Raw genomic sequence first — 13021 nt, forward strand, 5'->3', positions numbered from 1 at the left:
ACACGATGGGTTTCCATTACCTACTCAGCCCTACGGAGCACCAACAGCCGCGCCTTTAGCTCCCTACACGTCCCTCTCTTTCCCGCAAGCTTGGCTCGTGCCCTGCCGCCCAAGCGCTCCCACCGCCTGGCCCGCCCACCGGCCGGCCGCGGCTATTTCATTATTTATTATTTCATTCCCTTTCTAGGAAAAGTATGTGCTGGGCCGAGCCGAGGGGCGGGAAGAGGAGGCCGCCCGTCTTCTAGAGGCGTTGGGGGGCGGCCCGCCACCGCGGCTGACCCAGGGCGGAGGACAGGCGAGAGCCAAGCGGGCCGGGCGCTGCTGCTGCCTGAGCCGGGGACCGAGTGGCTCTAGAGCGCGGGCGGGTCTCGTCCTCTCCTCGCTTGTCAGGACAGCCGCTGCCGCCGCCTCAGCGCGGGGCCGGGAGCCGCCATGACGGGCAGGTAGGAACTGAGCAGCAGGAGAAGCCCTGGGGGTCCCCTCGCCAGCGCCGGCGGTGAGGATGGGCGGAGAGCGACTCCGCGGCCTCTGGCTCTCAGAGCGGGCAGTTCAGCCCCGTTTCCAGTCGAGAGCCTTCCCGCCGCCGGCAGCCCCCTCCTGGCCGGTGATATTATCACTTGCGCGCTCGGAGCAGCCCTTTTGCCAGCCCAGAAATCGGCCAGCTTAGCTGCTCAGGCTTTTCGCCCTTCCCTTCGGGATCAAAAGAATGAAATGATGTCAGGGAGGTGTTTCATAGCTGTCAACTTTTCCCTTTTTAAAAGGGAAATTTCCTTATTCCGAATAGGATTCCTCGCAAGAAAAGGGAAAAGTTGACAGCTGTGAGGTGTTTACGAATTGGGCTTTCCACGGAATTTGAGGCTGCCCTTTTTTATTGCTGCAAACCGCTTTGTTAGGCCTTTTCACACACAGCCCCTGAAAGATTCCTGTTCCACAATGAGTCCTTTTTAGGGTGCCCAAGACTCGCTGTTGCTTCTGCTACAACAGACTAACCCCACCCTGGAATGTGTGACGCTTGCCATTTTTGTTTTAATTGTTTGGTTCAATAGTGTACTGTGCATATATGCAAAACCCAGACACTTAGCTGTTACTGGGCATGTGAAGGAAATAATGAAGGGAGCATCTCTCCAGCAAGGGCAGAGTGAATTTCCCTCAAGGAGGGACCGCAGAGAACTGGCAAAACAAAAGATGGTGTGGTTTGGGTACAGAAATATTGTAACAATGATAAAACAATCAAAGAGCCTTGTGGCAAATTAAAGACTAACAAGTTTATTATGACGGGAGGTTTCATGAACTCAAGCCCACTTTGCCAGATGCATGAAATTTAGTTGGCAGGTATAAAGGAGAAAATTTCAAGGTGGGAGTTGAATAGCAATGAGATGCAAAAATTGCAGTCAGTGAAAACTAGAGGTAAATATATGTTTAAGGACCATGCCCGGAGGCAAATCTAGATGCTCTGCCCCTGTGTCATTCTGGTTACACTAGAACAGGATCTAATAATGGCATCCGCAATACCAGGGGTTTATTCACCTAGTGAGATTTATACTATCATCTGCCAACAGTACCCTTCATAGGACAGACAGGTCAGTCTGATAATTTAAATGGTAATATCCATAAATCAGTGAGAGAATATTTCCACTTCTCAAGTCACTCTGTAACTGACCTTAAGGGGTGACCATTCTGCAACAAGAAACAATACAACATGAAACTGCTAATTCATCAATAAGTTCAGTGCCATCACTTATGGGTGAACTTGAAAGAAAGGATTTTTATCACACTGTGTGTGTGAATTAACTTACCATTATCAGGATATGACTTTCTTGCCAATGGTTTTCAGCCGTACTACAGGAGTTAATCTTAGCAATTAGCACCAATCTGCTACTGCAAAAAGTGTACATATTTAACATATATATATTTAAGTTCATATTTTTATTGTAATTTTTGCATCTCATTGCCATTCAACTCCCACCTTGCAATTTTATTCTTTTTATACCTACCAACTTTCACTTTATGCATCTGAAAAAGTGGGCATGAGTCCCAAAAACCTTATGTCATGTTACATTTGTTATTCTTTTAAGGTGCCATAAGATTCTGATTGTTTTCTTGCAAGGAATTAACACAGCTGCACCTCTGTAACTATAATTAGACATTGCTTGCTAGTGTGAGTGACCATCCTGTGAATGTTCCCCATGTTATCTGTGCCTTGAATAGATGTAGGTAGGAAGAAGAGTGGATTGGAGATCCCAATGAAGTTTTGTGTTTTATGTATGAGCTGCCTTTGTGTATCCCATCTATTGCTTTCTGCATGGTTTTCTGTGGTCCCTAACATTTAGGGCAGGAGGAATCAGAACTTCTTATTTCCCACCCTGTGTAAAACTAATCGGGACAAATGGAGCAGTGACCACATAATGCTATGCATGTTAACTCAGAAGTAAGTCCCACTATGTTCATTCGGGCTTACTCACAGGTAAGTTTGTATAGAATTGCATTTGAATGTGTTTCATAACATGATATTATTTCCCAGTTCTTTGGGCTCCCTATAGCTCAGGTGGAAAAGTTATAACGATTGATTATGACCAGAAGGAATTAAAGGAAGCATGTGTTTCACTTTCTCATACTCACCTGTTTGATTATATGGCTATTTTGTTAAGTAACTAAAAGGAGGAAAAGCAATAATGAGCAAACGGGATTCTTCAACAAACTTATATTTTCAAAGTCTTTCATAAGACCTGTTTTAAATACACTGTTAAGAATCTAATTCTAACAATCATGTCTTGTTTTTGTGTAACTATAGATTGACATGATTGTTAGAATTAGATTCTTAACAGTGTATTATTTAAAACAGGTCTTATGAAAGACTTTGAAAATATAAGTTTGTTGAAGAATCCCGTTTGCTGATTATAGCTTTTCCTCCTTTTAGTTACTTAACAAAATAGCTCAGGTGGAAAAGTTATAATGATTGATTATGCAATGGTCCTTGATTATGACCATTCTATGAAATGAACTGATACTCAGCTGTCCTTCCATTTTCTCCCCAAAGCAACCTTGCATAAGCAGTGTAAGTTCAAGATTGATAAGGAGTTGTTTAGGAAGTACTTGAAACAAGTTCAGGTATTCAGGGTCAGATGAATTTCTTTATAAAATACTAAAGGAACTGGCAGGTCTTGTCTCAGAAGATATTTGTATCATCTGAGAAATTGTGGAGAACAGGTGAGGTGCCACAGAACTGTAGAAAAAGTTTGTTGTTGTTGTTGTTGTTTTATCACTTATATGCCAAAGTGGCATGTTGTCTCAATCCTCAAAAATGGGGGAAAGGAAAATTTGGAAAACTATAGACTATAGAGTTGATTTTATAAGGTTATAGTCAGATCAGTGCCTCGTTGAGATACTGCCTGGGAACTACAGAAATGCCATCTTGGGTTGTAGGATGGAAGAATGCAGGATATAAACGTAAGAAAATATATCAAGAAGTTGATTTGTGAGCACTTTGATAATGCAGTTAATAATAGAAGACAGCATTGATTTTTCAAAAATGTATATTGTCGCTAAACTTAGTACTTTTTGAACATATTACTAGTTTAGTGGATTGTGGGAATGCTTTTGCATATAAATTATCTTTATTTCAGCAGAATGTTTGACAAAGTTGATAATGATATTTTCATTAGCAAACAGCTTAATGTTGGCTAGATGATAGCACTGTCAGTGATTCCCAAAAGGTTGGGAAATTGTTCAGAGAGGGCTAATGGAAAGAAGCTTCAAGTGGGGTGCTTCAGAGCTTTTCCTTTGACCCAGTACTCCTTAATATTGTAATCAATGACTTAGATGAAGAGATAGAAGGCATGCTTATCAGATATGTGGATGACACAATACTGGTGAGGATACCTAACACATCAAAAATCAAATTCAAAACGACTTTTATCAAATATCTCACCTGGCATCTTCATTAAACATCTTTAGGCACCAGGTGAAAACATTCCTCTTCAACCAGGGCTTTGGCTGGTTAACATTCTAGGTCCTTTAAATGTGTTTGTAGAAGGGAGGTTATTGGTTTGTTTTGGTTTTGCTCTTGTTTGTATGATGTATGTTGTACTTTTGTTTTGTATTTTTATGTTGTGAACCGCCCTGAGATCTTCAGATGAATGGGAGTATATAAATTTAATAAATAAATGGAAAACAGAAAAAAAATTACAAAATGAAATTCAATAGAGACAAATGCAAAATTCTAGGCTAAATAAATAAAATATCCAGGTACAGGATGTGGGATATCTGACTTGGCAGTGGCACACGTGGAAATAATATTGCAATTGTAATCAATCACATGTTGAAACGAGCTTTTTGTGTTCTGTGGCTGCACAAGAGGCTAACGTGATTTTTGGCAGTACAGTATTAACAGAACCATAATTTCCAAGCCACAGAGAGTAATAGTTCTACTTTATTCTGCATGAGTCACAGTCACACTTTATCCTGAGTGCTGTGTCCATTTTGGGGTGCTGCACTTTAAGAAGAACATGGACATACTGAAAAAGGTTGAGAAGGGCAACGAAATGATCAGCAGTATGGAAAATGAGGAATAGATGAACTGTGTATGCATAGTCTGAAGAAGGAAAGACTGAGAGGAAATGTTGATAGGGCTCTTTCAATACCTGAAAGGCTTCCACATAGAAATTGGAGACTTGTTCTCTGCTTCCTTAGAGAACAGGGATAGACCTAATGGGCTTAAGTTGCAGGTGAGTAGATTTCAGCTGAACATTAGGGCAAATGTTTTGATGGTAAGAGCAGTTTGACAACAGAACTAAGGTGGGTTTGACCTCACTGGAGGTCTTCAAGTTAAGGCTGGACAGTAATCTGTTGGCGAAGTTGTCACTCTAGATTTCCAGGCACTCACCAGCTTTATGATTCTGTGACTAATGGATTGAGAGAGGGATTAAGGCTGCATTATATGCATAAGCCAGGTGCACTAGGCCAATATAATGTTCACCTCCATATATGTGAGTGGAATTAGCAGGTGCAAAATCAAAGATACTTAATTTCAATACTCCCTGCTTGAAATATTTGGACCCATTGTTCTGAAAGATAATTAAGAAGGCTATTGTTTCCGTGTTTAAAAATGTTAAAAAGCAGGTAGAATATAGGAGGGAGTGATTTTTGCCAGTACTTTTTTGTCATTTTTATGAAATAGATTTTGGAATTGTCATTTCTTACTTATAATACATCTATTTATGCATCTGTGCTTGGTTGGGATACTGGGAAACTTTTCTGCTACTTGTTTGTGCTTCTTAATTTAAAGGACTGGTTTTCTGCATTGTTGGATTTTGCTATTTTTTCTTTTTTTTGGCTTGGATTTTTATATAGCCAGAATCAGCAATAGTAAGCATAATCGCACATAATTTTCAGTATATGAAAAAAGTTGTTTTTTTAAAGGAGAAATAAGTTGAGGGGGTTAGACTAGATGACCCTCATGTCCCTTCCAACTCTACGATTTGATGATTCTGAGGTTAGGGAGGTCTGGATCATCCAAACAATATAAACGCTAGTCATGACTCCAGCTTATGTAATGTGATCTCCCTAAAGTGGGCGTGGAATTAGTTGTGTAAAGGAACAGCTTGAGTCTGTAACACTACTGCATCTCAGAGAGAACATAGTGGGGAATGGAATGTAAAGTATGTTTCTTTTCTCAGTTTATTGATATTCTGACTATATGTCGCTTTTGAAGTAAGCTTCCAAGCTAGCCTGCTGTTTTCCAGCATTTGTTTTCCCAAGTGGCAATCAGATCACTAGGTAATATAGAATTGTGATGGAACTGGTCAAAGAAGACTGATACAAAGGAGTCTATTTCAGCAAGTAGTCTTCATTATTAATCACTAAACAAATTTGGTGGGGGGTTCTCTCAGAGTCAGTTTTTTTGATTCTGTGATTTTAGTAAAGGAATCAAGGTAAAATCAAGATTTTTAAATTTTAGTTCTTGTTCAAATGACTCTGAACAAATTACACTAATTCCATACTTGAAGAAAAGAAGGAAGATGTTGAATAGTTACAGAGCAGCAGCTGCTGCATAAGGAGCACGGACTTGTTCTTGTAGTATTTCTGAGAAAAGCAGTTATCCGAAGAAACTGCTTCCTTGAACCTACAGCTTTCTTCCCAGAGGTAATGAATTCCATGGCTGGTGTGAAACTTCGGGGGCTAGCATCTTCCAAACTCTATCAACGCCGGCAAGATCGTCTGAGTGGCACAGGGTCACTATGGAATGATGGGAAAGACAGGGCAACTGGGATATTTAGGTAGGTTATTTGGATAGCTGTTTTAGATTAATGGTCTCTGATTATTGGAATGTTTCCTTTGAAGCAGGAAGGAAGGCAAAACTAGACAGGCTGACACGACTGTGTTTCAGTTTCCACTCTTTGTTTGAAGAGGTATCTTTGGCTCTGGTGTTAACAGTTCTGAACAATAACAGGAAAACAACCTTGGGAACTTTTGCCTCCTTGGTGATCCTGGGCAGGCTAACAATGTGGGAGTTGTAGGCACCACATAAACAAAAGCTAAGGCGCTGTGTAGTCTTAATAGTCTTGTGAAAGTTCAAACTTTTGTTGACACCTGGAACAAACCAATACTTTTATACCACCCAAAATAAGTCTTTTCCATTGTAAATAGTTTTCTATGTTAGTTTCTTTCTTTCTTCTCATCATATATTGAATTGTCATACTGAAAAAAGAATAGGGATTTGCCCTTCCCTTAAGATCTCTAAAGCAGGGCAAAGTTCAGCAAGCACAGCGTTTCCTGTCTTTGTGATATGTCCCCATGGAATTTCAGTGGTATTCAAAATTCTTACAAGAAACAATACCCTTATCCCCTCTGGAACATGATCATATGCAGGATAAATTAAATAAACACGTTGATACCTATCATCACCTAGAAGACTCCTGCTCAGTGAGGCTTTTAGCTTTTTTGCCAAGTAGTCGTCAACTTGTGTCTATTGCAGGGTTGCCATATTTCAAGTGAAATCCAGACAAACATTTGTTGATCTTTTATTGGAAGGGGTGGGTGGGAATGACCATTGTTTTGCATAACATAAAGCTATTTCTGTGCAGCTACAAGGCTTGACTGGATTGCGTTTGGTCTGGTAGTAGAACCAGAAGCCTTTTCTTTTGTTCTAAGCAAATAATGTCAGGTCTGAATTGCACTAGGCTGTAGGCTCTTGTGTCTTAATCTCATTTCCCATAGTAATCCGTGCACTAAAACGTTTGTTTTCGTGACTCACATCCCATATGAAAACGTGTGGTTTTGGTGCATGAGGAATGAGGTGCATGCTTTAGATGCAGGGGAATTAAAGGGGAAGATGCTACAACAGAAGACAGGTTCATTTACTGAGATACTTTGGAAGAATACAGAAATAATTCAGAAGGGGAAGAATTGTAGATAAAATGGAAAGTGTAGGGCAGTGCTTTTCAAATTGTTCCACTCTCTGAGAGGTGTTTGAGCATGTTGTAGAGAACAGGTGGCATCAGTTGGGTCCACCAATTCTGGCTGGCATATCAGAACCCAGAATCCTCAGCCAAATAACTTAAATCAGATGTGTTTATGTACATTAAAGGTGCATCAGAGACTTAGCTCCTGAGCTCTTGATTTGCTTCTCTCCTGAGATGTGAACACTTACATCACAGCAGGTATGCAGAAGTGTTGTAAGTGCAAGGGTCTTTCAACCAACATGGATAGATAGTGAGCAAGTATTTGTGAGGCAGAAACAGCCCTCCCCCAATTTTCTTGTCTGTACTGAAAGGTAGAGTTAAGAACAGCCCCTTCTGAATTCTCAGTTGTGCAAACAAGACTGATTGTTTAACACAGTGGCAATGAAATACAGTCCGTATCTACAGGAAAAGGGGTGCCCCCCACCCCAAGCATCATCTTCTTAAGGAATTAAATATAACATTGGTATGTTTAAGGAATTAAATATAACATTCACCACACCTTTATGCTACATTGCCAACTCATCTTTTACAAGAGACAGAGATATACTGTAATTCTTTTGTTAGAGTTCCTAAATATATCAGAGATCAAAATCAATTCTGGTTGTGGACTGCCTCTCTTGTGCCATCAAGCTCCCAGCTGAGTTGTCACAAGGACCTCCTGAGCAGCTGTGAATTTCAAGCACCACAAAGCTCCAGGAGAATTAATAATAGTGATGTGTTTGGGTGTGCACTTGTGTTATTTCTAATGACCTCTTCCTCATGCTGATTTCCATGTATGTTTGAGCCACAGTGTGAAGAAAATTCCACAACTTAAATAGGTTTCTTTCGTTGTTGCCTTTTCTTGCTTTTTGTTGATCTTGACTGGCTAATTTGCACATGAAGACTTTTATACCCAAAACAGAATACCTTCATTGTATTAATTAAAACTGATGACTTTTAATTATAAATCTTTTAAGCTATGCATATCTGATTATGCTTTGACATTAGACATCACACTTGGTAAACAGCCTTCCTATGCTATCTACACTGTGCTTTGATTATGAGTCATCTCTCTGTTGATCTCCAGTGGATCAATGGGATGTGTTTACCAGTCCAGCACAATCCCAGGGACAATTACTGCTACAGAGCTTATGTTGCTCACTTTCAGTGGTGGTGCAGGTGCTGTATTGTCCTGTGTTGTCCCACTCCTTGGTTCTCAGGCACAAACATATGACCTTTCTTTAAACCATATGGCACAGTCCTTTCCAGATGGCACTTTCCAGATATCTCCATTTCACTGCCTCTAGTCTTGTCATTAATGACTATTATTGTCCTGCAGTTTCTCCAGCGCAGTCTCAACATGAGCATGGAGTTGCTATCTGAAGCAAGCTGTCCTCCACCAAACTTTGCTCCCAGCTTTGTGGCATGAATAAGTCTGAAAAGTTTATGCTGTTCATATAAAAAAGTGGGAAATGGATGATTGCTAGAGCTGCTGCAGAGGCTGAGAGGTCTTAGCAAGTGGCTGGCAAGCACAGTTATAAAAGTAATTAACTAATAGTCTGGTTGATGGAGATAAGTACTTTAACAGGTAGGAACAATAATGGAAATACCTTTTATAGGATCAGATGAGGGCAAGGTTGAAGAGTTACTTCTATTTGGAGATGGAGATGTATAAGGGAATTTTATAACAACATCTGTGAAGTTTGCAGTTTTAGATTTGTCAGTGGCCAGGATAAAAGCTCATCCTGTTTGATATCATAATTATGTGTAATATTTTCTGAATTAATCTTGATTAATTTACATCAGGCTTTCTTTAAGGCACTGTGACTTCTGCATGGCCTTCGTACTTCTCATTACCAACGACATTTTTATTTATAACAGTCACTTATTCTGTTTACCCTTTATCAGTTTTATTACATCTCTGTATATCCCAAGATAGTTTTGGGATATAGCACCTAATTACTCAGTTTCATTATAATTTTTCCTGTGCTCTCATAAGATTGTCTGGATAGCTGATTGTTCGTAAGATTCTGCTGGGAGTTATGAAAGCCTGTTGTCACTATGATGTTAAATATGATCAATCCTCTCACATTTGACATTTTTAGCCTGTTGTGTGTGGGTGGATGAGTGGGATGGATGAATTTAAGACCTGCATAACTAGAATCCAGAAATGTTTCCAAGGACAAAAACATGGGCCTGCAAGGACACAGATTATTTGTCTCTTGGTGGGAGTTTTCATTTCTGTTTCGTAAAGCCTATTAGGACTCCTTCAGCTCTTGCATAAACATTCATTCAATTGTGTTTGTGTCCTGTTCAGTATGTCCCACATTATCTGTATTTACCCATGCTTCCCTGGTAGTTTTTGCACTTTGTGTTGTGGAATATATTTGTGTTTAAATATCAAAGAGCATGAGTAAATCAACTGCATTTTGCTCCAAGGTGACTGTGCTTGCTTCCAGTCCCTTCCATAGTAGCATAGGTGGCCTTGGGTGACTCTGCTCTGCCAAGGCAATGATAGAGGGCAACTGCTGATGTGTCAGGAGCCCTGGTGGCTGATTCCGTACTAACAGATATGACTTTGGAGTTAGATCTCTTGAAAGCATAGTATTTGTATTTTGCCTTTTGCACAGAATGCTTCAGAAAGTGCCTATAGGCTTAACTTTTCACATTAAAACCCTGGAGGGTTTGTTCAGTCTTTCACATCTGTTGAAGAACACAGCATCAAGGCTATCTCCAAACTCAGAAGATTACTTGTGAATTTTTATTTGCATGAGTGATGTTGATTAATAGTGTCTGGCTCTGTGACCCTGTAGCATTTCTAAGCCATAGATTATCTGAAGCAGATATGGCTGGAAACAAGACTGTCCAGATCACAGAACATGCTTTAAAACCAGCCAATGGATTCTAAAGGTAATGTAAAGCACTTATCTGAAAGTGGACATTCAGTTATTTGTTTTTTCATTCCATTGTCTGCTTGAGACACTGGCATCTAAACACATTTACTGTAAATTTCCATTGCTTTCAGTGACATTTAAGACAAATCTAGACATCAGCAAAGTTGACTATTACAAAGAATATTCTGTAAAGGGCACAGAAAATTTATTGAGTTGTTTTGTTTTGTTTTTTGTTTTCTACTTTGTGCTAGAAAATGCCTTATTCAGTCCTCTTATGCAGTTTGGATTCAAATAGGCTCATCATTGAAGTTGACAGAAAATATCCCACTGACCTACTGGAAGATTTGGCTTTCTAACATGGAGAGGTTGATGAGCATATATGGAACCCTTCAATATATAGATTTTGTATATCTGATACCACAAGTATGGTAAAACATAAATAAATTTGTAAGCGTGGACTTCTCATTGATTTGATTAATTTGAGTTAGGTGGTTTTGATGGCTTCAATATGTAATTGTGATATTTCTTTTTCTGTTTTGTTCCCCAGTAACATGTCAGATGCCCTTGCAAATGCTGTGTGTGAGCGCTGCCGAGCTCGCTTTGATCCAACTGAGCGAATCGTGAACAGCAATGGGGAACTATATCATGAAAACTGCTTTGTCTGTGCTCAGTGCTTCCGCCAGTTTCCAGATGGACTCTTCTACGATGTAAGATCAGCATCTTTCTGATGGTGTGAAAAGCTACTTGACTTTTTCCCTCCACTTACATGATTTTAAGAAGCTTGACTGAACTTTCTGTGGGGTTTGATTATCCAAAATTCATTTGCAGTTCTTACGTCAACGACCCCCTTCCATTTCCTCCATGTATACAGTAATTTAGCTTTGAAATGATTCAGTCATCAATGGGGGGTTGCTTTCCTAGCAGTATTGTCAATAATGCCCTGCTTCAGACATAGTGCTGAGCTATTGTTTGGTGTTATGTTCTTGAGCCAGGGCTTGTTTGCTCCATCCTTCTCTAGGATAGCCACAAGGATGTGATTAGAAGCTTTCAATTTCATTCTCAGTTAACCACAGACAAGCATTAACATCTGAACTCTAAACTGTGGTTTCTTTTAAGTGTGGTTTATTGAAACAAACCAATTTCATAAACCACAGTTCAAAGTTGACTTGTTTCGATTAACCATAGTTAAGACGAACCGCAGCTTGTCCTATATTGGGATTAGATGCTAAACTTCAGTTAGTTAAACATGGAAGCAACATTCTGTTCTTTTATTTGGAGATGTATTGGAGGAAGTGTGGGGGTGGGGGGAAGGGAGTGAGCTGATGAATTCAAGGTCCATTCACCTGTGGAATGCTGTCACTTCGCTGACCCATCTCAACAAATGCAACATTGCCTGGTCCATAAGGGTACCCTGTTGCTCTGCCACCCATCATGCGCTGTTCTGCAGCCAATATAATTAAAATGAGAGAGTGTTGTAAGAGTGCAGTACATACTTATAGAACAAATATATTGTTATTAAAATGTTGATCCAAAATAGGTTGCATTAGGGATTAGTTTTCCTAAGAATAAATTACTTCAAAGGAACACCAAAAACTGCAGTGATTGAAATAATGGTGGTAAATAGTTTGTAGAAGCTAGAACTTTGCACTTACATTCTGTGTAACAGTAGCTTCATACGCACCACACATTTAAAGGCCCTTACCAAAGAATCCTGGGAACTGTAGTTTAAGGGTGCTGGGAATTGTAACTCTGTGGTGGGCAAACTAGAATTACATAGTGGAAATTTTGTAAAGATATGTTCTCCTGCATCTTTTTTTACAGTTTGAAGGGAGGAAGTATTGTGAGCATGACTTCCAGATGCTGTTTGCGCCATGCTGTGGGGAATGTGGTAAGATGCAGATCACTCAAGCCTTTTCTCTCTCTCTCTCTCTCTCTCTCTCTCTCTCTCTCTCTCAGTCTCTCTCTCTCCCCCCTTAAGGAAAGCTACACAAAGGTGAAAGAATTATTAATGATGGATGTTGTTCTCATCAGGCACTCTGGTCAAGAGCAATAAAATAATTAGTTTTGAGGTTTTAAAGCCAAAGTTCCTGAGATTCAGAATATAGTTTTTTTAATGTTTCAGTGGCATGGATATTAGTCCTGAGCCTGAAAAATTTGGGTATGGATTATTCAGTGGCCTTCATTAAGTCACTCTTACTCAGACTCAGTTTCTTTGATAATAGTTAATTGCAGGCTTATTCTGAGTCTAAGATAATTGTAAATTACTTTGCAATATAAATAATTAACATATATCATCCATGGAATTCTCTGTGGGGATGGTGGTGCACATAGAGAAGAGTCCTGAAATAAATCAAGTGTTTAAACTGAAGTGTGGTACTTCTGTTCCAAGGTGAATTCATCATTGGCCGTGTTATCAAAGCAATGAACAATAACTGGCACCCAGAATGCTTTCGTTGTGAGCTCTGTGATGTGGTTCTTGCTGATTTGGGCTTTGTGAAGAATGCTGGCAGGTAAGAAGGATCAGAGGACGTGAACATGAGATAATTCTTTGGATGTCAGGACCCCTTCACACTCTAGAAGGAGAAATCCCAGGCGTCGTGGTGGGATCTGCAAATGCATGCTTTAAATATGTGCACACCCAGAGAAGGAGATGCCAAAAAATCACAGGCACGTATGCACTTTTCCAGA

The 13021-nt window shown here is 39.9% G+C and overlaps 1 protein-coding gene across 2 annotated transcripts in view; it reads left to right on the plus strand.

Annotated features, from left to right (window-relative positions):
* Nucleotides 1–174: 174 nt before the first annotated feature.
* Nucleotides 175–13021, plus strand: part of LIMS2 (LIM zinc finger domain containing 2) — a 33375-nt gene continuing 20528 nt past the window's right edge. The window contains exons 1-4 of one of the 2 annotated variants that reach the window (XM_083505611.1): nt 175–443; nt 10881–11040; nt 12155–12221; nt 12723–12843. In XM_083505611.1, coding sequence (XP_083361737.1) covers nt 433–443; nt 10881–11040; nt 12155–12221; nt 12723–12843 — 359 coding nt within the window. In that variant the 5' untranslated portion in view covers nt 175–432. Of the gene's footprint in view, nt 444–5610; nt 6276–10880; nt 11041–12154; nt 12222–12722; nt 12844–13021 lie in introns of those variants that run through there. The other variant, XM_083505610.1, reaches the window with a different exon arrangement.

This window comes from Podarcis liolepis (assembly GCF_965112155.1).
Source record: "Podarcis liolepis genome assembly, chromosome: 5".
Taxonomy (NCBI): Eukaryota; Metazoa; Chordata; class Lepidosauria; order Squamata; family Lacertidae; genus Podarcis; species Podarcis liolepis.